The sequence below is a fragment of the Ambystoma mexicanum genome, chromosome 5p (genome assembly GCF_040938575.1).
Source record: "Ambystoma mexicanum isolate Mex_15411 chromosome 5p, UKY_AmexF1_1, whole genome shotgun sequence".
Lineage (NCBI taxonomy): Eukaryota > Metazoa > Chordata > Amphibia > Caudata > Ambystomatidae > Ambystoma > Ambystoma mexicanum.
This window is the reverse complement of record NC_090930.1, coordinates 508243717-508268599: the sequence shown is the minus strand read 5'-3', so window position 1 is coordinate 508268599 and position 24883 is coordinate 508243717. Positions and strand designations below refer to the sequence as shown.

The following is a 24883-nucleotide window of genomic DNA, read 5'->3' as shown; positions in this document are numbered from 1 at the left end:
AGATAGGATTATCAGAAAATGGCGGCTCCTTGGTGCTTGTTTTCGCGTGCGTTCAATGGAGGAAAACGCGGGTAAGGTCCATAGGAAAGTTTTCTAAAATCGAGCCACTTAGGCTTAAAAAAACATGGCCGACCCGTAGGGACAATAAACATTTTTACTAGACCATGCCTTTAAGGCTAATTCTTCTGCAGAAACCAAAAGGGCTGAAAAGCACTCCAGGTCTACTAGTGCCGGCTCTGCCGAGGTTCCCTGTCTCAAGGCTAAAACTGATCCAAACGCCCCAGCAATCGCTGTAGTGACAATGGGCTCACTAAAACCTGTGACACAGATCACTTCAGGCAGTGACAAAATGGCGGTTCAACCCACGCGGTCTGAAACAGCCATTTTCATGAGCTCTTCTACACCAATGTTCTCAATGGCTGGTACAGAGGGCCCTGCGTTTGGGGGTCAATACCAGAGTCTTCCTAGCGTAGGACAGAACTGCAGATTTATCAACCACGTTCTTCTTTTCCTGAACTCCTCCCTCAGGTCAGCATGGTAGTTCCTGAGTTTCCTGGGCCTGATGGCTTCATGTGTTCTAGCCTTACCTCTTGCAGGACAAAAGATGAGGCGCACATAGCTCGTGCTGCAGAGATGCGGGTCCCATGCTTTGGAACCAGACTCCAAAAGGATTCCGATACCATCCTTCATAATGGCAGATATTCAACGGTGGTCAACCTCCAGCAACCTTTCAGTGGGAACCTCCTTCAAGGAGCCCTTGACACAGATTATGTTAACAACGTACTCCTCCCTCCTTGGGTGGGGAGCGACGCTGAGTCACCTCAAGGTGTACGATCTTTGTACCGCCAGGACAGAATGTCTCATATCAACTACCTAGAACTCCAAGCAGTTTATCTGGCATTGAAAGCTTTCCAGCCTTCTATCATCAACAGAGTGGCGCAAATTCGCAGGGACAATTCTGTAGCTTGTTCTATGTCAACAAATGGGGGGGGGCACCAGAGCGCCTCCCCTAGTGGATCTAGCTATCCAGATTTGGAATTGAGCAGTCCAACACAATGGTTGGGGCTGTTTCAACCGGGGTTATTCCCTAGTTTCCCCAGTCTGGGTCTAAATGTACCTAGCCTAGTATCGGGTTTTCGTGTAAAGTAACTAAAGGTACCGGGGCTAATCCCGAGAATCCCCAAACAGGGGCTATAATCTAAACCAACAGAATCGTGGGGCCCATTTAGGGGCTCTGGCTTCCAGATGTGACCATAACCTTTCCCACAAACAATCTTGTGGTTGTTCCAGGTCCTGTAAGGGGTAAAAGAAGGAGAGCAAGGTCCCTAAATCTTCAAGCAACGGCCCTGACGAGGTTCCCTTGTTTAGGGCTATTTCTGCTACAGAAACTAAAGGGGCTAAAAAGCGCACCAGCTCTGTCGAGGTTCCCTGTCAGAGGGCTAAAATTTATTTCAAAGCCACTAAAATCCCTCTGGTGACAAAGGCCTCACCACAACCTTGGACGCACATCACTTCAGGAGGTGACAAAATGGCGGTTCAATCCACGCGGCCATAATGCAGGAGATGTGTAAGCCTTCTACAGGAGCAGAGTGTAAAAGTAGGTGGCGTCTGTTTACTGTGCTTGTCTTATATCTGAACTTACAGCATCCGGCATCCATGTCTTATTGTGCAGAACATATCTGTCAGCCATTGCAGGTTATCTTTCTACAGATAATTGCTCTTTTTCTCTGACAAACCCAGTAATCAAGAGGCATTTCGCTGGTTTTCTCCCTGTCAGGCCTCCTCACCCAAAATAGTATCGAAACGTGGTCCTTACCACTTTTTGTCACAAGGCATTTGAACCAATGGCCACTACGGTGGCCTTCTTCATTGCAGTAACATTTGTGAGAAGAATAAGCGAGTTTCAAGCTCTCGCCGTCTGATATCCATTCCTAATTTTCCACAAGGAAAAGGTTGTGCTTCGCACTCATCCTTCTTTCATTCCAAAAAATGTCTCGGAGTTCCACATAAATCAATCAATATCCTTACTGGTTTTCTTTCCAAATCTGGTCTCGGATGCAGAGAGGGTTCTACACAACCTAGACGTCGGATGAGTTTTACCTCGACAGAACAAGCAAACTTAGAAGTTCTTCACAAATCTGTTACTTTTGGTGACCCAAAAGGGAAAACCAAAAGGGAAACTAGCTTTGAAAGCGTCCATCTCATGCTGGATCACTTCATGCATCTCAGAGGCTTACACAATTCACGGCCTTCAGTCCCCAAAGGGCGTTAATGCATATTTGATCTGTGGCAAAGCGGCTGCTGTTGCATTCCAGAAATATGTCTCTTGGGAGCCCATAGCCAAGATTGCTACGTGGGCTTCCCCTTTGGCTTTTTGCAGACACTATTGCCTTAACCTAAGCTCCCGGGCTGATGCCTAGTTCGGCCATGCAGTTGTTAAGGACCGGTACCAATAAGGGACATTTTCATTCTCCAGTTTCTTTGGTCAGTGCTTGGGAATCTCCCAAAAGTATGGAGGAGAGGGGACGGGATATAGGAGTATAACAAAGTTACTCATCGTAGTGACTGCCTTACTCCTAGTCCATAGTCCCCTTTCCTCCATACGCCCACCCGCCATCCCCTCTAATAAGTATGCTCTACTTCGCTAACGGTCCTTCGACTTTGGCGATAGAAAAGGACTGAAGGGTGATGCGTGGGTCAGAGCTCTGGAAGGCAGGGTTACGGTCCCTGCGGTGGCCCCGCAAAAAAATAAAAGAAGGACAACAAGTTATATTTGATGCTTCAAAAGTGCTCCGATCTCATCCTGATGGATGGAATGTCCCAAAAGTATGGAGGAAACGGGACTATGGACTATGAGAAAGGTAGTCACTACAGTGAGTTACTTTGTTAATAAACAGTATGTCACAATGGGTGTGACTGCTGCAGTCAGTCAGCCCCTTAACAGTACCTTCAACGGCTGTCTCTGGTGACCCTTGTACCATGAGGGCTGGCTGCCAAGCTGGAAAAAAGGCTGGCTGGGGGTATGTCCCTGACAATAGACGGGAGTTTGTTCCTGCTTCCGTCTTCAGGGTGGCACAGTTCACCACATGGGGCTACCTGTGCTCTGCTGATCTTCTGGGCGACTCCCTGCCCAAGTGGGGACTGCGCGCCATCTCCATGACCTCTTACATTCATCTGGGTGGCCCAGTTGGAGTGGGGGCCACCAATGATCACCACCGTGTCTGCAGCCCTTTTTAGATCTTCTGGCGGGCCTCATTGGCAGACATCAACCAGGTCTCTGTGGCAGTCGACCTGCCCCTGGCATAAGCAGTTTGGCCCCTTTATTCACTCTTCAGGGGGATCCTGAAATAAGCAGTTAGGTCACTTGACTCACGCTTCAAGGGGCTCCACACATGCCCACCATGCCTGCCTGGGGGGGGCACTCAACGCAGCAGCCTCCAGGTAAGTATTTTTCTCCTTCTCTGCTGCCTTTTGTTTCACTCTTCCTTCCTGTAATTTTCTAACTGTCTTTTTCTAACTCTCACTTTACTTTCTCCCCTGGCCAGCCCATTCTTGAATAGGGGAGTTCTATTCCTTTGTTTTCCTTTCTTTTCTTTATTAACATTCCATCCAGCACCATGGTGGGCTTGATGGTTTGATCCAAAGCCAAACACATTGAACGCACACACATAAATAAAACGTACCTAACATATTTAATAAAGTATTTATATGACCCTGGTGTCTGCATCTTTATTTCCAGGTTTTGCCTCAGGGGACAAGCACACAGCCCCTAGTAACCCGGCCCTGTGGGGCCACAGGCTACACAGACTTTCCTATCATCCCCTCATGCCTTACCTCTACAACCCCTGCACAGTTGGTTCATGAGGACAGCACACAGGGTGGGAAAAGGAACATGATATGATATGATATGGCATGTATAACGTGCCTGTACATAAGTGTTTCTAGGCGCAACAAGACAAGGAGAGGGAAACAAAGGGAGAACAAAACAACAATTTTACTAGGCCTTGTTTCATTCAAATCGCACAAGCACAGGAGGGGGGGGGGAGAAGTGCAAAAAGGGAGGGGAGAAGGAGAAGTGCAGGTAACAGAGTGTAGCTAGCGGGTGGCTAAGTGTTGGTAATCAGAGGGTGCAGCCAGCAGATGGCTAATAAGTGGAGAGAGAGGGTGGTCTCTAGGGTTACAGATACAGACCAAAAGTTCTGGGGGGGGCAAGAGGCAGTGCAAGGTGCAACTGGACAGGCAGGGAACTGGGCCAAAATTCAGAGGGTGGCCAGATGAACAGTGTGTGGAACAGAAGGGTCATCAGCAGGGGAGAGGAAGAGAGAAACCACAATCGAAGGTCTTGAGCTGCTTCCAGAACCAAAGATGGTTCTGCTCAAGTTTGAGAGTGGCAGGGAGGCTATTTCAGAGGGAGGTCCCAGCTGAAGAAAGATATCTGCCCCAACTCTCTGCTTGGAAAAGCGACTGACCCTCAGATAGTTGGAGATGGATGAGCAGAGAACTCGAGAAGGGACAATGCAGAGGGTCTTGAACTTGATCCTTGCCGCCACTGGGAGCCAATGAAGAGATTTCAAAGCTGGAGAGGTACGATCCCTGGGCTTGAGGCCAAGGACAAGTCTTGCAGTACTGTTCTGGATGGGATGTAGAGGATGGAGAGTAGAGGCAGGAAGATTTAGAAAGAGGCTGTTGCAGTAGTCCAGCCTTGAGAGGACCAGATCTCTGGGGAAAGTGAGCTTCTGGGGGAAAGTGAGGAAGGTAGGAATACCTCTGAGGAGGTGCAGCTGATAGTTTGATTTCTTAGAGATGTCAGAAATGGGAGGAGAGAAGGAGACGGTGGAGTCGAAGATGACCCCAAGATTCTTAGCCTCACAGGTAGGAGAAGGAAGAGGACCCAGAGTGGGAGGCCAGAGAGAGAGGAAAGTAGGGTGCTGGTGTTCCAATAAGGAGTGTCTCAGTCTTACTACCATTAAGGCAGAGATCATTAGCGGCACACCACTCCTGAATTGCAGACAGCCAGTCAGGAATGAGAGAAGGAGTAGAGGCAGCTGAGGGGAGCCTGAATGAGAGTCATCCTCATAACACTGAAAGTTACAGCAGAGAGCAGCAAGCCAGTGGGCGAGAGGAGTCAGGTATTGGTTGAACAGCCAGAGAGAGAGGTTAGACCCCTGGGGAAAACCACAGGTAGAGGAGAGAGAGATAGAAGAGATGAAGGATCACAGTTGGACCTGAGAGAGTCTGTCGGTGAGAAAGGAGGTCAGCCAGGCTAGGGCCTGATCAGTGATGTCCAAGTTATCACGGAGGCGCCTGAGCAGGATGGCACGGTTTACTGTGTTGAAAGCAGAAGAAAGTTCAAGGAGAATAAGGACATAAGGAAGGTTTGAGTCAAGGTTGGAGAGCAGGTCTTCACATGTGTTCAGGGCAGCAGTTTCTGTGCTTCTTGCCGCTCTGAAGCCAGACTGATGGTCATGGCGACAACCGACAGATTCCGTGTGAAGGTTAAGCTGGAAGATGGACAGATTTTCCAAGAGTTTGCCCAGGAAAGGATTGATAGAGATTGGGTGATAGTTAGCCGGAGAGGTAGGATCAGCAGAAAGCTTCTTAAGGAGGGGGTGCTCAAGGGAGTGCTTTAGGGGAGGGGAAGTTTCCAGTCAGGGTTGGATTTGCCCCTCGGGCTTTTGGCCCATGGCCGGGCCGAAATCATCCCTAGGGAGTGGGGGCCGGTTTCTGGCCACCCCAGGGCCGGTTTGGGGGGGGGGAGATTTTTTTTCTCTTCAATTTTCTTTTTTTTTCAAAAAGCCTTTCATTTTTCATAGGTCGAAAAAAGAGTACCAACAGAGGTTGGGTGATATTGTATGCATATTTGCTCTATAAAAAAAGAGCTTAAGCGTAAATGCTATACAATAACATATCATCCTTTGGCCTTGGAGGTCTGCTTGCATTCACAGTAATTTGGTAATATGGCCCTATACACACAGATATTAATGATACATATGGTGATCCATTCATGTATGAAATATATATCACTTTACAGTGATATTGTAACCATATTTTTCGTAGTGTACTTAGGAACAATGCCATTTGATGCCACTTTCTGTTTTGTCAAGGGGTGAAAGGTCATGTTACATCGCTTCTCCGGATGTCACTTTGGGGTGGGGTCAAATGACATCACTTCTGGTGATGTCATCAGAGGTCCAGGGTTGTGAGATGAGGGCTGGGTCCCTTTTTTGGCGCGAGGGGTGGGCCACTTTTTTTTGGGGTGACCGGGCCTATTTCCTGTCCCAGTCCAACCCTGGTTTCAGTGGCAAAAGAGTGATTGCAGAAATCAGCCAGTGCTGGAGCAAGAGTGTTGATGCTGTCCCTTATGGTTTTGGAAGAACAGGGAAGAACCTGTTTTGACGAAACTTTAATAGATCGGACTTGTCTAGAAACATCAAACATCTGGTGTGAACAAGGGAAAGGAAGAGAAGGTAGGAGGAGAGGAAGCCACAGACAGGCCAGACATGGAGGAGAAGGAGGAGGAGGAAGAGGAAGAGAGGGTTCACAGGATGTCCTGAGTTTTAGTTATGAAATGAGAGGCCAAGCCTGTGTAGAGGGCCTGGGAAGGAACAGGAGAGGTAGAGACTGCAGCAGGGTTGGTCAGCTCCTTGCAGATTTTGAAGATTTTGGCCGAGTTGTTATATGCCGCAGAGACGTGGGCTTGGGTGTGTTCTCTCTTCTTGGCGAGGATAGAGAGTCTGTACTGCCTTTGGAGCAGGCAGCAGGCCAGTTTGTCAGAGGGTGCACTTGTAGCCTTCCACTTCCTCTCAGCCACCCAGCACTTGCATTTCAGCGTGACGAGGTCTGAGTCGTACGAAGAGTTGCACTTGGCTTTATTCTTCAAGTGGATCCTCATGATCAAGAGTGTCAGAGATAGAAAGATGGAGGTTAGAGAGGGCTGTGTCAGGTTGTGATCAGCCAAAGGTGCAGAAGGAGGAGAGAAAGTAGCGGTGAAAGCCTCAACTGTTGCACAGGGGCATTCACAGCTTAAAGTTGTCGGCGCACAACTGTGAGCTAGAGGGCACTTTTCATCCATAGGTTTGATTGACATAGTGGACAATTTGAGCTTTTATCTCCTCCCTCAGATGCCATGTTGAATCCCTCACTGGAAGATCCCTGTGTTTCTGAGTTAAAAATCTACAATTATACATTGCACCCTGAAGTTGCTTGTCGTCTTGTGAAAAAGATATGTGACATAGCCATTCAAACTGAGCTTTTGGAGTGAAACCAAGCCTGATTTGCTTCTAGTTTTTCCTTTTGTGGCAATCAGGACTGCCCAAAGCAATGTCAGCAGTCATGATTAATTAAAACCCTTCCATTTGTTACACTTCAATTTTTCTCTCCCAGTCTTTTCTTGCTGGTGACACACAGGGTGCTTACTAATGTCTATTGTATAGCGGCCATGCCGCTGTCGCACCTTCTTTGTTTCCTATGCCCACCTGACAATGCTACTCAAGGATGATACATGATCAGATCTTTTACAGATATAGTATTCCTTAGTAACCAACCTGCTGTGGCATCGTATGAAGGATGTGGAATGGGTCCAGTTTCAATGGGCATAGGAAAAAGGTAGCCACGTATACAGTGCTTGGGATGAGCTTGGTTCACTGAAAAAAAGAAAATCTAAAATTAGATTTTAATTTGGCGCAATACAAACCAACAAATGTATAAAGAAACATGTGTAAAGTAAAAATGTAGAAAGAATATAAGAGTAGAATTCAAGGAACAATAACAAAGAATGATAAACAGATGTATTATATAAATCGTATGCCTCTGCTGAGCTATCGAAAAAATCAGTTGGGCAATAGTGAACAGGGCAATATTCTACTAAAATGTTTTTTTTCTTTAATAAATAATGAAACCAACAATCCATGTTTCTACTTGGGAAATAACATGTCAGTGCTGCTCGGCTCTTTCAGTCAATAAAGAAAGCATAATCTTACTCAATCCTATGTATTCCCTAACTGAAAACGAGACAATATGGTTTTCGGACCACAAGCCCAGCAGAGACCATGCACTCCAAGGGAGGTAAATGCATTTAGTTAATGTGGCACTGATGTGTTATTCCAGATCAGGCATTCACTGGAGGGTTGAACTTCACATGTCCAACATACCTCGGGCTCAATGATCCTAGTGACTCTAACGCCACTGCCTTACACAGGATCTCTCTACACTTAGGTTCTCCCAAGCTATCGCGACCCCCACCCACTCTAAAGGATGCACGCTAGACTGGATCTCCCACCACAACTGCTCTCTAAATGTCATAGAAATCTCTCCCATTCCTTGGTCTGACCACCATAGCATAACATTTGATATCATCACCTCCAAAGGGCCCCACCTGTCTGGTGTTCCTCTCCCTGCTGCAATCTCTAGAAGGTCCAGAATGCTCACTAAGGAGAACTTCACCCAACACTTTCTGGTGCCTGCATTGCTTTCACCCTTCTCCAGTGACCCAGCAGTACTTGCTAATGACTTTAAAAGGAACATTACACAAACCATCGACATTGTAGCTCCACTCACCCTCAAAAAAGCAAAACAAGTGAACCATGCCAACGCATGTTTTACCCAGGAGCTCCTACGGTTACGCTAAAAAAAAAGAGCTGCACTTACTACGTGGAAGAACAACCTTAAAGATACCTCTAAAGCTATTTTCAAGGCCCTGTCCACTGAATATAAGACTGCCATCATCAAGGCAAAAGCCTCATCCTTTAACACAAGGATAGCTAATGCCAAATCAGGCACCCAAGAAATCTTCACCATTTTCAGAGAGCTGGAGACCCCCACCTCCCCTCTTCACACTCTTGTTAAAGACAAGGCTTGGTGCAACAAAATTCAATCGGCCATGCTTGATAAATTGGACACCTTGCATACCAAAATCCTTGCCCACCAAAAAGCTCTTACCAATATCATAGCCAAGAGCCACAGCTCACCCTCACCAGCAAATGACACTAACCCACCCCCCCTATTTTAATTTAAGGATATGACTGAATCTGAAGTCATTGCCCTCCTCAGTTCCTCTAAACCGTCTAATTGCAAAGGGGATGCCTGCACAGCACAGGTCATCAAGGACTGTGCACCCTCCCTTGCCCCCTTCATCACTGCCTTCATTAATGCCTCTTTCCAGTCTGGCAGTGTCCTAGCTAGACTTAAGGAAGCCTGGGTTTGTCCGCTCCTTAAAAAATACTTCATAGACCCATCGGTCCCTGGGAATTACAGGCCCATCACCACTGTCCCCTTTTTACTAAAACTCTTGGACTAAGCAGCCTGCCTGCAAGTACAAAAATTCCTGGAGGACAACTACCTTCTTGGTCTTCGGCAATCAGGCTTCCGGCCTCGACATGGTACCGAAACGGCCCTCCTTGACATCAAAAATCAGATGGATGACCTCAGAGATGTAGGCAAACCTGCACTACTTCTCCATCTATACCTATCTGCAGCCTTTTATTTGCTAGACCATAAGACCCTCTGCCACCATCTCGCCACTGCAGCTAACTTCTCCCCCAGTGCCTGCAAATAGATAATCTCATTCCTGCAGGAAAGAGCAATGAAGGTATTTTCCGACTCTGCCTCTGCCAACCCTAGCATCATCCAGTGCGGGGTTCCGCAGGGGTTATGCATTGCACCCACGCTCTACAATCTCTTCACGAGGCCACTGTCCAAAATCCTGGACGCCCTGGGCATCTCATACATGAACTATGCTGATGATACCGAGGTGCTCATCGCCCTCTCGGGTGATTACATGTCTGACCTTAACACCCTCAACTCCATATACTCAATGATCCAATCTTGGATGGCAGAAAACTGGTTATGCCTCAACACTGAGAAAACCGAACTTCTGTTGATTGGATCCCCGTCCACCTTGGGCAAGCTGGTCAAGCAATACAGCTCTTTCACCGTTGACAACATCCCCATCACTGTATCCCAAACAGTCAAGACCCTCGGTGTCTACTTGGATCCCAACCTGACCATGGATAGGCAGGTCAATGCCATAGCATCCTCCTCAGCCTATCACTCGAAACGTCTTAATGCAGTGAGACCTTACCTCTCCCAACAGAATTGCCTCACCATTGCCAGGGCAATAATTGTCTCGAGGCTTGATTACTGCAATGCCCTACTCATAGGAACCTCAGGCAAAAAACCTTGCTAAACTGCAACTAGTTCAAAATAAAGTCCTAAGGGCCGCTACTGGCCTATCACGCAGGGACCATATCTCGGGTCTCAGAAGACAAGTCCACTGGCTTCCAGTCAAGGAAAGAATCATCTTTAAAACTCTTGCCTTGGCACATAAGTGCCTCCAAGACCTGGGCCCTCCATACCTTGTCCAAAGGATCTCTAAACCCAGTGCCTTCAGGCCAGCCAGAAAAGCATATTCAAACATGATTACTGTTCCTAACACTAACAAAGCTTGTGCTGGTGGTACCAGCTTCCCCACCATGGCTGCCACCCACTGGAATGCCCTCCCACCTCACCTTAGGCTAATTGATTCTCACGCTGCCTTTCGTAAGGCCATCAAAACCATGCTTTTCGTGTAAACCTGCATGTTCTCTGTTGGCAACCCGAGTAATCTGTAAGTATTCTTCGCTAATTGATTTATATGTAACCTTGTATCTCTAAGACTACTTCTGATGGGTGGCTTTTCTGTAACTCTTAAGTAAGCTTTCTTACGCTCCGTTTACAGCGCCTCGATGCGCATGGGCTGTAGTGCGCTCTACAAATGTAAAAAATAAATAAATAAATAATATGCCTTCTTAAATAAAGTTGGGGGCACTGACTTAGAAGCAGATACAAGTAAAAATGTTTCAAATGTGTAAGATGCATATACTGTGGGTGAGCACTGGAGCTATGTAAGTCCAGTGAAGAGCTGATATCCTTGGAGAGGTACAAAGCTAATGTACATTCATTAAAGCCTCTAGGACATTCTGAAACGAATTATGGAACTGTTAAATACTTAGCCACTCATTGCATGTCATATACAATTTAGAGTAGACATTGTCTGATTGCTTTCACTTGAGGTGGGCATGAGAGGCTAGAGAGGACGTAACCCAATCGCACAGTCTCATTGGGACGGGGAACCAGAGACCAGCATGATTGTGTGCAGCTTTATCATTATGCCTATTGGTTTATGGATGATATCAGCCAATAAACCAGAGTTGGGAAGAGCATAGGGGAAATGGAGGAGAAGAAATTAAAGGAGGGAGAGGCATTGCAATATCCTGAGCATTAATATGGCCCAGGGCAACACCAGTGATTACTGTCCATTACTGATGGGAACCAAAATGACGGATTGGGATGGTGGAAAATGCAGGCCAGTTTGAATGCTACATCCTTGGGATGGCATGGCCATTGTCTGTTTAGTGGTATGGTGCTGTTATCATAATACTGAGAAATTCTAATTTGATGGGGAGCACGGTCTGGCTGTGTGTGCGTGTGTGTGGGTGTGTGTTCGTTCGTTAAGAACAAAGAGAGGTTGTTGGGAGTTAAACCGAGGACATGAAAAATAAAGGAAGATACTGGCAAAAAAGGATTAATGGATAGGCAAAGATGGGTTTCCCATAAACTAATAATCTTTGTTTTATTGTTATTAATCTCTAGATCGTTTAAGCACGCACACTCAAAGAAGCCCTGAGGAAGTCTGTGCAGGCCAGTCCATTAAGATAATATCATCAGCATAAATTAGCAAAAATAACTTGACTCCCCATGCTTTTGGTGAAATAAATACTGCTTTTCCTAATGCTGAACCCAAATCCGCCATATATAAATTAAAATGACACGAGTTGAGAATACATCCTTGTTTTAGACACTGATGTGTATCAATAGCCTAAAACATTGAGCCTTGCATATTTGATCTAGCTCTTGCTACAGTTTCAGAGTGCAAATGGACTATAATATTTAAGAGTCCAGATGGTATATCCCAAACATTCAGTTTGGGCCACAAATATGTGCGATTAACTCTATCACATGCAAGAGACAGATCAATACTTGCTATATGAGCCGCTGTACTACTATTTGTCCATTCTTGCATTTGATTAATTACACAAGCATTAAGAGAGATGCCAACACCTCTATGGAATCCTATTTGATTCTTCTTTAGATATGTTGATAATCATTAATCAAAACTGCAAAATGATCCTACTTTAAGCATTGTGGTGAGTCAGAAGAAGTCATACAAAGAGGAGGCATTCCACACAAAGCTTTTATTGAAATAATAAGAACATGACCTACCTTTACTTACACTACAATGGTTTGCCCTACCTAACAGAACTCTAACTAGGGTTCTCGTCGTCAGGCTGGTTTGTCCAAAGCAAAAAGCCTGTCCTCTGTCAAAAACAACTATCCTACTCTCACTCTACCACTAATCAAAAAGGATTCAACAAACAAAAAGCGGCTCAGTATACTGTCTCCCTTCTCCTGGCATGGCTGACTCAGCCCCAGTAATTGATCTTCCTATAGTCTCTTGCAATAGTTCTGATGAGCCCCTGCAATTCCTCAATGGGGCTTCTCGGGTCTTTCTCAAGTGTCCAATGACTATTGGCTCTCAATGATGTTCATATATTCTCTCTCTTCTGCTCTCTTGATTCTGGTTTAGCAAACTGTTCTTCCCGCTATTATGACAAGGGAGGATATTCCTATAGCACTCTTGACTTTTATTAGGGTGTCCCCACACACTGTAACAAGGGAGATCACTTCTGTGGTTCTCTTGGTTTTTCTTACAGTTTTCACAGTTACAGTGATGAGAGAGAGATTGATCCCGTAGTCCTCTTGACTTTTCTTAGAGGTTTTACAATCACTGTGACAAGGGAGATTACTCGTGTACCACTATTCGCTTTTCTTAGGACTTTCACAATCATTGTAATGAGGGAGATTACTCCTGTGCAACTCTTGGCTTTTCTTAAAATTTCCCAATTCCCCGGACCTCTATCAGGTCTCCTGTCACTACTGTTACCTCTCACTCGGTGGGTGCACATCACTGGTTCTTCCTGGGGTCACGGGCAGGCTTCTCTACTGTAGATGCCTTCAGCGTTTCTCTTCCCAGCTTCACATCTTGTTCTGTGGCTGTGTGAATTCCTTGGTTTGAACTGTTTACGGATCACATGGTCCACCTATTTGACGTCTGGCTACCTTCAGGATTATCCCAAGCTTCAAGTGAGTCAGCTTCAAGTGAGTCGGCCCTTCACCGGCTCCCGGATTGCTTCTCCGTCAACTCTACGTCATCCGGCCAGCTTTCTTCCATGGACTTCTCATCCCCTGGTTTGAGTTTCCTGCGCTATGCTAGCTTGATGCTGGCTTCTCCTTTCAGCAAGTCCTTTCTCTGTTTTAATCCTGTGTTAATGGATCCTATTTAGCGGAGGATTAGAGTCCTTTCTTTGTTTCCAAGAGGTATTATTATGCCTCTTTTTATGTATTTATTTATTTATTTATTGAACCTTTGTTAGGCGCCTTATACAGCATACTTGTGTTTCAAAGTGCCACATGGCTAAATGGGAAGGGAAAAGGGGAAGTAATATCAATGGCAAAACAGTAAAATACTGTCATGGTCCTACTATGCCTTGTGGCATTCGGCCATGTAAATGCAGTGAGGAAAAGTGCAGGAGATAGAGATGGAGGAGTGGGGAGCAGAGGAGTGGACAAGTGCTTGTGGAGGGCCCGGGAAGGAAGTGCTAAGGAAGCCAAGAAGGAGAACCTCAGATTAAGTGCTAGAGCAGGCGACTCTCAGGGGTGGGATGCAGGGCCGCCAAGCAGTGCCCCCCAAGGGCAGTGCAGTCTGGGGAGGGTGCTGGTATCGACTGGGAAGAAGGACCTGGACTGTTGTGAGATTCATGAGGATCGGGCCACCAGTCACAGCAGCAGTGGGGTTATTAACAGGGAAGGAAAAGCAATACAGAACAGCAGAGGTTTGAGCTGTTTTTGGAACTTAAGGTGGTCCGGCTCTAATCTGAGAGAGGCAGGGAGGGTGTTCCAAAGGGAGGCGGCAGCTGAGGAGAGAGACCTGCCCCAGACTCTCTGCTTGGAGAAGCATTTGACATTCAAAGAGTTGGAGTTAGAGGAGTGTAGGGCTCAAGCAAGGGAGTATTTAGGGATGGAGAGTTGGAGATAGCGTAGTCCCAGGCCACAGAAGGCCTTGTGGAAGATGCAAAGAGTCTTGAATTTGATCCTTGCAAACACCAGGAGTCAATAGAGAAATTATAGGGCTGAAGAGATATGGTCCCTGGGCTTTAGGCCAAGGATAAGTCTTGCAGCTCTATTCTAGATTAGCTGGAGGGGGCGTAAGGAGGAAAGAGGGAGTTTGAAAAAGACACTGTTTCAGTAGTCCAGCTTGGAGAGGACCAGAGCTCTGGAGACATTGAGCTTCTGGGGGAAGGTGAGGAAAGGAAGAATGCCTCTGAGGAGGTGGAGCTGGAAGTGGGACTTCTTAGTAATATCCAGTATGTGAGGGGTGAAAGAGAGAGCGCAGTCAAAGATGACCCTGAAGTTATTGGCCTCACAGTATGGAGGGGGTAGAGGGCCCAAAGAAGGTGCCCAGAGGGTAGGAGGAAAAGAGGGTGCAGGTGTCCCAATGAGAAGAATATCAGTCTTATTGGCATTAAGACAGAGATCGTTAGCTGCACACCATGCCTGCATGGAGGACAGACAGTCAGGGATCAGAGAGGAAGAAGAGGTAGTAGAGGGAAGTTTGAAGGAGAGCAGTGTGTCATAGGCATTACACTGGAAATTAGGAGAGAAGGAGGAAATCAGGTGAGCAAGAGTGGCAAGATTGATATTGAAGAACCAAGGTGATAGGATGGAGCGCTGGGTGACTCTAAAGGTAGAGAGTGAGGTGGTGGAGGGGAAAGGCCCCAGTTGTAGCTAGAAAGGCAGCTAGTGAGGTAAGAGGTCAGCCAATCCAGTGTCTGGTCAGTGATGCAGAGGGTGTCACAGAGTCAATTTATGACAATAGAGTGGTTGACGTGTCAAAGGTAGAGGAGAGATCAAGGTGAATGAGGACAGGTACTCAGGAGAGCAGTTTCCATGCCTCTGGATGCCCAGAATCCAGATTGATGGTCATGAAGATAACCAACAAGATCAGTGTGAAGGGACAGTTGGGGGAGGACCAGCTTCTCCAAGAGTTTATACCAGAAGGGGGTAGTGGAAATAGGGCAATAGTTAGCCGGGCAGGACAGGTCTGCAGACAGCTTTTTTAAGAGAGGGTGCACAAGGGAGTACTTGAGGGATAGATGGACAAGAGCTGGGGTGAGAGAGATGTTGTCCTTAATGGTTGTGGAAGAGCATTTCAGCACCTGTTTGGAGGAGACCTTCATAGAGCGGACCACTTTAGAGATTTCATCCGGTGCTATGGGCAGGAGGGGAGGAGGGTGAGGGGGGTGGAAGGAGGGGAGCCAAGGGAGGCATGGGAGAAGGCGCGGGAGTGGAGATGGGAGTGGAGGAGAGTCAGAACAAGATGTCCTGAGATTTTGATGTCAAATGGGAGGCCAAAGCGGTGCAGAGAGCCTGGGAAGGAAGGAGTGAGGTGGAGACTTCAGCTGGATTGGTGAGTTCCTTGCAGATTTTGTAGAGTACGGCCCTGTTGTTAGTGGCCCCAGAGATGCTGGCTTGGATGTGGGCTCACTTCTTGGAGTGGATAGAGAAGCGATATTACCTTTGGAGCAGGCGGCAGGCCAGTATGTCAGAGGGTAAACCCAAGGTCTGCCACTTCCGTTCAGCAACTCTGCACTTGCATTTCAGAGATGTTAGATCAGAATCATATCAGCTGTTGTTCTTGGAGGCAGGTTGTAGACAGAGCCTCATGGCAGGGGCAAGGATGTCAAGGGTGTTAGAGATGGAGAGGTGCAGTCAGAGGGAGAGTCGGAAGTGAGGGTGGGAGGGGGGGTGAAGGTGGAGGTGAATGCAGTGACTGACACTCGCTGCAAAGGTCGGATGATGGCGAAGGAGGCAGGCAATGCTGGGGGTGACTCTGATGCTAACTCTTCCCAGTACTTGCTATCTTCATTGAAGCAGTGTTTGTTATTACTCCTTCACTCTTCTTCTTCTCAGTACTATTGGGATCCAATCTATTGCCTTTCTTCATGTTTCTTTTACTCTTCCTCTTCTCAGTGGTTTCAGATCTTGAATGAGCAAAAAAAGAGATCTTACAAAAGCAAACAGTCTCTTCAGGTTGGATTTCTTATAACATTGAGGGCTTCAGGGATCATAGAAAGAGGATTAGAGAGCTCCTGCAAGAGGGGAGTCTCTCCCTGTGAGGTCCAGATTATCACTACCCTTAAGGGAAATGTTGTATAGCGGGCTCACCTCCCTAGCCTCACAGCAAAGGGCTCCCCTATGGCGAGAAGTGACGAGAACCCATGAATCGTCATAGCATAAACATGCTTATTGAAGATATGACTAGTTTTGGACTTGACGGTGGTTGCCCATAAAAACACCAATTTAACTATCTCAATGTACTCAATCCACGAATACCCTGATGTAATGCCTTACCTAAAATACACAAAAACCCCACTAAACCTCACAGCAGACCAAACATTTAAGGTTGCGGATCTGTTTTTAAACAGCTTAGCAAATATGTAGATTATTTCCTTTTGCCCCTGAGTCAACAAACTGACACCTGCATCAGAGCTACCACTGAAGCTATTTGAATGTTTGAACATATGCCCTTTGGCCCTGAAAAAGAAATACTAGTTACCCTTGACATGCAGGCACTCTATACAACATACCACAAAATGAGGTCTTAGATTGGATAGCAGATCTACTATCTACAGTTATTCTTCCTTGTGATGCTGCACAAGAGCTCATAGATAATCTCATGTTGATATCCCTGGAAAATAATTATTTCCAATTCAAATGGGAGTATTTTTCAACAAATCACAAGCACTGCTATGGGAGCAGCATTGTGCTATATATCGCTGCATATGAAAAGAAATACCTGTTCTCCACATCAAATACATTTTGAAATAATCTTAGATTTTGGAAAAGATACATCAATGAAGCCATATTGATTTGGCAAAGGAATGAAACATCTTTTGTGGAATTTTTTAGAGTTGTCAACATTCCCATATTCATTTCACAAAAACAGTGACCCTGTTCGGGATTGATTTTCTTGACATTACAATTAAACACTCAGAGGGTGAACTAACATGACTACTTTTCCAATCCGGACCAAAACACACTCGTGCAGTATCAAAGTTTCCATCCACGGCCAATACGTGATAGGTTGCTATATGGCCAATATTGAAATATCTGCCGGAACTGCTCATCACTCGCTTATTAAAAGTTTTGAGCAGTGCCCTTGGATAATTGCCTTGCACAACGAGTATACCCCAAATAAAACAATAAAAACATAAAACAAAAGGGATAAACAGGCCCAAAGGGGAAGTTCATTGGCACCCAAAACATGTCAAACTGTGCCGTCACGGAGCGGTCTTTCTAAAGCGACCTTTCAGTGAAAAGATCTTTTGAAGATATCTTTTCACTGGGAATGGTGTGAGTGTTATTTTGAGATGTAACTATGTGGGGATGTGTGACTATGCAGGGGTGATGTTATGTTATTGGGATTCATACAGCTCAGCAGTGCCATTTGCATAGTCTCTGTAGGATCTGGCAGATCTGAAACAGAGGGGGAGAGATTAGGATAAAGGGAGGATAGGATGAGATAGTTCTGCTCTTGTGTTGATGCGTAGAGACTGGAGGTCTGCATGCCGTTCTAAATCTCGGTGCTATTTGCAAGGGGGAAGAGAGACCTTTTCTTTCTGAAGTGGGGCCTTGTATGACTGTGATGCTGGAAATGCATCGGAGGGACAGGGCCTCCGTATCCTTGTCCTTTACTGCTTTTTATCGTGTGCTCTGTCGTGTTTTCCGCACAGGGGTTCATGTGGGACTCCTGGCGGTGCAGCTCTCTCTCTTTTGGTTTGGCGAACAGACCCGTGGGATACCCTTATGGCACCCATAGGTGGTGGGTACAACCCTGTGCCCCTAGTGTATGTTTTTGGGCACCTGTGGGTGGCCCGCAGAGCAGGGTATGGGCTGGTGGCAGCTCCATGCTGAATTTGACAGGTGCGCAGAGTATCCTCCATTTTAGGATAGCCCGGCCCTGCCATTGGAATCAGTTGATTCCTGATGGAAAACAAAATGGCCCCTGCGGCCTCTTGCTTTCTATTACCTATTATTACCTTGTTTTCCCAAAGTCCTGGGAAGCCTGGACTGACTGGCTGTTGGGTGGAAGTGCCATATATGGTGTTGTTGTGAAGGCCCGGCCAGACTAGCTGGAGCCTTCCCGGTGATGTATGTTGTGGGTACCTCCTGTGGGTGGGACCTGGGTGAATGGAGTGTGTGACCAATATGCACTTCTTGTTGTGGTTGTCTGGTTTCTGGCATGAGAGACAAAGACTGAGACAGCCCTGCCCGAAACTGGCCTGAATGCAGTGTGTAGTATTGAATGGCTGGGTACTTGTCCCAATCCACATTCCTTGTTGTGAGTGTCTGAGCAGAAGAAGGATGGCCTGAATGCACTGCGTGCCTGATTAGCTGACTGACTGCATGAATGCCTTCTGGATGATTGGCTGCTGAGTGTGACCTTTCACCTCTCACCACTGGAAATTGTTCAGAAGCTGAAGTCTACTAAGACGAGTAACTGGAGTCACTGAAGCTTGACCTTGAAGCCCTGCTGGACAAGAAGAATTATTGTGCTCTCCTTCACAATCTGAAAGCTGCTGTGTCTCCAAGGACTGACTCAGAGAGGACCTGGTAAGGGGCCCTCTTTCCGAGCTACAAGGGACCATCGTGCACCAGCTGATCTTTGCCAACGCTCCCTGGTAGACAGACCTTCGACAGGCTGCCGACCCGAGACGGGGACTGCCGCGGAATCTCAAAGAGAACCACACGGACTGTTGTCTGCCACTGTCGACGACTGCCATCGCCGACCGGAGCCGCCGTACTCCCGTTTGCCTAAGAACTTCAATTGATCATCGGACGCTCTCATCTGCATCGTCGCCCGCTTTATCCCGCTGGAGAAGGCCCGACCGTCGACGCGCCGAGGCGCATCCAGTGGTGGGTTTCCCGCCACCTAAAGACCACAGAGACGCCGACGACTCGACGCCCTTGCTGGGCCACAGTTCTTCATCCTCTCTTTGCGGTCCAGAACTATCGTCACTGAGGTGCCCCGCACGCCTCTTCCTTGCAGGGCGCCAACGCTCCGTCGCCGACGAGCACCGCTAGGAACGAAGCTGCAACTTCATCGCTGTAGTTCAACCTGTTCTCTGTCGGACGTTCGACGACCCGTGACTCCTGCCTTAAAGGGGGGGCACTCAAGAAGGGCCGTCGATTCCCCGACACCGAATGCCGAGTTCCTCGACACCTCTCGACAATCTGTGGCTCCTGCTTTAAAGGGAGTCACTCAAGAAGGATCGGTTGACGCATCTTTGGAGAACTCTACTCCACCAGGTACATTGGGGGGGTAAAACCTTAGTAGGAGGAAATAAGACTATTGAACAATATATGGACTGGGCTTGTGCTATATACATTTATTTACAGGTTGCCCAGGTGGGGGGATCTCCACACAGAACTGTGTCTAGGTAACGGGGACAGTATTCTGCCAATTGTGTCAACCATCTTGCTTTCCCTCCTCTCTCTATTGCTGGTGTCCTCGTTATTGATCTGTATGACATTTTAACCGTACAGTTGATGCATTTTAATGAGATTCGATAACATTGGTGGTACCACTTTAGAATTGTATATATTTATCATTGTTGATTTCCGAGTAGAAAGTGCGTTATTGTGATCGTGTACATACCTTTGAATATTAATTATATAAAGACTGTGTTTTCAGTAATACAGTGTGTGGATATTCCTGGGTGGGGGTCTGGGGACTACACTGTACTTAATAATCACCTCCTGAGAAGCTAGGCCTTGATTGCTCGTCCATTGCTACCGTAATCGAGAATCTTGGCTGGGGTCTTCTGTGTCTCTCCTCTACCATATAGAGAGCAGATGTACAGACACCCCCTACCAGTCTTTACAGTGACTGTGGTGACAGGATGCATTAGCAGGCGATGTGGCATTTAAGTTGTTTGTAGAGATTCAGTGTTGTGTTTTTTTTTATCTGATGGGAGGGGACTTTAGAATGCTGTGAGAAGGTGATGAAGTTGCCCTGCGCATATTGCATGTGAGTCCAGATTTTAGGGATGTTAGTATAGGAAATTAGCAGAGGCAACAGTAAGCAGTTTAGAGCATCCATCTGATGTGTTTGTGGTGAATAGCCGGAATGGTGTATTGGGTAATAAAATGTGTTACATGCTAGGTCCTTAAGATTTTGCTGAATGTGAGGTGATTCTACATCTGGGAGGGATTTCCAGAGTTTTGCCATGATGTTAGCAAAAGACGATCCTACGTCTCTCCTTTCACAAGGTATCTAGGATTAGGTTATTGCTGGATCTGTGCATTGAAATTGATTGGTACTTTTTTTAATGAATTTGGCTCCAAGGCCCTCAAGATCAGTAGGGGCAATGCAGTGTGCTTTGAAATGACATGTAGATAATAGAGTGAAGTTAGATCTGACATTATATTGTGAATGTGAATGGCTCCCGAAGAAGAGGGGAGGATTTGTATTGTATTGTTCAAATAGTGACAACGCTATGAAGGCATATTGTGATATGAATTCTTAATATGTAGGTAAATGAAGATATGGAGCGGGGTAGTCTACATTTATGTCTGAATACCTGAATGAATTACCACTCACTTCATATAGCCTAAGTCTTTATAATTTTCCTTTTAAACACTACCGGACGTTAGATTGGGAAATCACCACCTAGTCGCCTCTGGTAATGCTTGTGCCTGAGAACTCTCTAAAGGGGCATGCGCAGTATAACTCCTGAGGGGGTGCTTTCAAGGGCCTCTTGGGGTAACTGGGTGAAGGACACCCAGCCGCCATCTTTGAATCTGGCTGGCCTGTACTGGTCAGAATAATAGAGCCTTATTCTTCGCCGGAATCGCATCAAAGTGCGGTGGCCCTACGCCCCTTACCTGAGGAGGACAACGCCGGATATCGAGCAGAGCGATCAACCTGGAAGTTGATGACCACATGACAAGGGATTATGCTATGGAAACAGAAGACAGACTCTGGTAAGAAACAAGGGATCCCATTGTTGTACTTTGAGGGCAGGAAAGGTTAAACGGAAGTTCCATGTTTAACAAAGGGGTCAACTATGAAGGAATATACGAGGAAGGTGAATTGAAGGCGGGTTGGATTAACTTCGGAGGTGGGCTTGTCGGGATACTGTCTGTTTATCTCACTTGCAAGCTGTATTAAATGGAATGCCAGTTTGTCCATTCTGGATAAGACTCCATAGTCTTCTTGTTTGTTTTTACTTCAATAGATGGTGATCGCGAATCGGATCTGTTGCGGAAAGCTGAGGACCTCCTTCTGGAAACCCCCATAAGTGCCCAACACAATAGGGTAGGAGACCTACATTCGAAAATATCCACAGGGGGTTTCCAGAGGAGAATACTGTGCTGGTGAGTGTGCATGCAGGGCCGCACAGGGGCAAAGTGTCCAATTTGAAGCTAGGGCATTGACAATTCATGATGTGATGTTTTTTTTACCAGGGATACACTGAAATGGGATGGAGATTTTGTGCTGTGGTTCTTTTATTTTTGTCTTTCTTTTATCCAGAAATTAATTTAGCAAAATACCAGCGGTATAGACTGAGCCCAGTTGGGAGGACGCTCAATAAGGAATGAGGCCCAGAATGCGAGTAACGCCTGGGTACTGCCTAGAGTAAGTATCTGGGGATAAGGGAAGCCCAGAAATATATAAGGAGAGATGAGTGATTGCATGGTGCAAGTCCTTATCCCTATATGGCCATTCCATGGTGCCTCTAGTTGTTAAAGTGAACGCCTTCCTCGCAAGACCGCAAAGGAGTGGAGTCATCAGATGCCTGGACCAGAGGTGCTTGGGTTACTGGGAAAGTGCTGTGAGTGTATGAGAGATAAATAGAGAAAGATAAATGAGCAAACGCCAATTGAAACAGGTAGAGGAACCCCTAAAGGGGTCGCCAGCCCACTATTTGTTAGGCTTTTTCGTAATTCTTTGTGTGACTTTTTGACTTTTTGGATTCGTAATAGGTGGACACAATTCCTGATCAAATGGGCTTTTAATATTCAAAACACTGCAACAGAAGTTTAGGCTCCCAAACACTGAGCGGTATCACTATATGCAACTTACCTACGCCATGGGGAGACACTTGCCTGCACTCACTGATGCGCCCGAATGCACACCCTTGGAACGTTAATCTCCTGGTAGAACACATACCCACCAGCGTCACTTCCATCCTATACAGTGCTATAATGGCCTTTGCCTACCCAGAGCTGACCAATCTTAAATTAAGGTGGGAAATAGACATAGGGGTCATCGACCCCGAAGATTGGATACAGGTCTTAATGTACCCACGAGAGATTGCGATTGCTTCCAGGGTCCGCTTGATACAACTTAAAATTCTTCACAGGGTCTATTACCCTAGGGTTGCACTGTACAGGTGGAAGCGAGCCCCAGATCCGAATTGTTTAAGATGCCAAGAGGGAGAAGGCACCTTCATACACATCCTGTGGGAATGCCCCCGGATTAGAAACCTCTGGCGACAATGCTGTGGTAAATTAGCTGATATTCTAGGATGTACAATACCACTTGATCCTAAACTACTGTTGTTGGGGGTCCCCGATGAAAATGACACCAATAGATGGGAAAGGTTGTTCTTATCTACAGCAGTAGGGTTAATAAAGCGCAACATAGCCCAACAATGGGGATCACCAGAATGCCCGGCTTTGGCTCAATAGGTCGCTGATGTAGACATGTGTGCGGCAGTGGAGCACAGAAAATATATGGAACAAGGTTGTCCATCGAAAGCTACTAAAATATGGGGGAGGTGAGAGGAGGGAGGAGACTAAACGATTTTGGAATTGTCGAGAGATGGTTGCGTGGTGACAAGATGTGATCCAACTTACCTGTTTCCATAATTATTCTACAACTGACCACGGTCAGACATGTCATCGTAAGGAAGTGAATGTATGTTTGTATGGTTTGTGTTGAAAACAATAAAAACATGTTTTATCCAAAAAAAACGGGGGTTTAATTTGGACAAAGTAGGAGCCCTTAGGAGGGCTTTAGAGGCAGGAGGCACAGCGATATCTGCAGTGCATTGGTGAGCGTTTGCCATGTGCCTGGAAGAAGCAACAGCTAGTAGGAATGACAAGAGTATTAGAGGACTGAGGGAGGTCAATGACCCATTGAGAGTACAAATCTCTCCACCCCGACTACTCATCCATCATGATTGATGGAACACCCATAGTAGTCCTCAAGCAGGTCTAAACGTTGTGCGTCCTCTTAGATACCAACCTAACAATGACTAAACTGGTGAATACCCTCGCCGCAGCTACCACATTCACATCCAAGCTCATTGTGTTAAGTTATCAATTTCTGACTGTATCACACTTGCCCGTGCCCTCATTTTGTCTAAACTAGACAACTGCAACGTATTACTGCTTGGTTCTTCAAATACTAATCTGGCCAATTTCCAACTATTGCAAAATAAAGCGCTGCGAGCAGCCCTTGGAATAAAGAAATCTGACCATATATCCAAGACCAGAAGGAAAGCACACTGGCTACCCGTTAAAGCAAGTATGATTGTTAAAACTCCCTGTATTACCCACAAATGTTTCACCAAGACCGCACCCATCTGCCTCAACAATGCCATTACCCAAAATGAGGTCACAAGAACACTTAGATCCAACAACAGTACCCATCTCTGTGTTCCTCGATTCAAATTCTCATGGTCAGGGGGAATCAGTTTTCCGCTAATGGCGCCCCAAATCTGAAACTCCCTCCCCATGCACACTAGAAACGAGCCCACTCACCAGAAATTTTAAAAAATTGCTAAAAACATGGCTCTTCAACAAATACTAAATGAAGGCAGGCTCCCTAGCCTAACAAACCTGGTAATGCTGACCACCGTTGATTTATTCCCCTAACCCACTTGTCCGGCAATTTTACTCACCTTTAGCATGAATATATCTGTTTCTATCTGTAACTATATCACTGTAACTAGAGACTCAATTGTGTAACTATATTACTGCAACCATAGACTCAATTGTGTAACCCATGATGTTGATATAATTATCTAACTTTAACATATCTATTAAAAGTAACTATTTTTACACTGTAACCAGTGATTTGAGCCTACTGTAAACTACGCCGTGATACCCCCGGGTTTGGGCGTATTACAAATGCAATAAATAAAATAAATTAAAAAAATAACATATTTAAGAGGTAGGAGGGGGACAGGTGGAGTCTGTATGTGCCCCCACCTAATGTAAAAAGGGGAAACAGACAATGCTAAGGGTGAAGAGGACTGAGAAAACAAGTGCGCGGGCACGCAGCCCATCACACCGGCAATACCAGCATGCCGCAAATTGGTGGACATCACAAGTCAGGCTACCGGCATCATGAAGGTGCTAATTGGGGATACTGGCATGTCAGTAATACCGGGATCGAAAACCAACCATTAAATGCTATGTGTAGTGTTCCCAACTGCCACAGGTGCACACAATCAGCACAGGTGGAGGCAATGGAGTCTGAGCCAGCACAAAAGGAGCACACCCAAACACCACACTCCTTCCCACACCAAAATGACAAAAAGATTCCACTAGTAGTAGCAATACTGGGGCTGGAGGACATGCTTGCATTGGAACACCAGCTACAACAACAACAACAACAGCAGGCACCACAGAGGAGACGCAGGAGGAGAAGGAGGGTGAGACAGGCCCAGAATGCCCCACCAGTGCAGCCACTGGTACCACGCAGGCAGCCCCC

General features: G+C 46.4%; 1 protein-coding gene across 3 annotated transcripts in view; it reads right to left on the bottom strand.

Moving 5' to 3' along the window:
• LOC138481051 (transmembrane protein 182-like) overlaps positions 1–24883 on the bottom strand; it is a 498008-nt gene that overhangs the window by 260327 nt on the left and 212798 nt on the right. For all 3 annotated transcript variants that reach the window (XM_069612917.1, XM_069612918.1, XM_069612919.1), the window contains exon 3: positions 7545–7643. In XM_069612917.1, coding sequence (XP_069469018.1) covers positions 7545–7643 — 99 coding nt within the window. The remainder of the gene's footprint in view (positions 1–7544; positions 7644–24883) is intronic.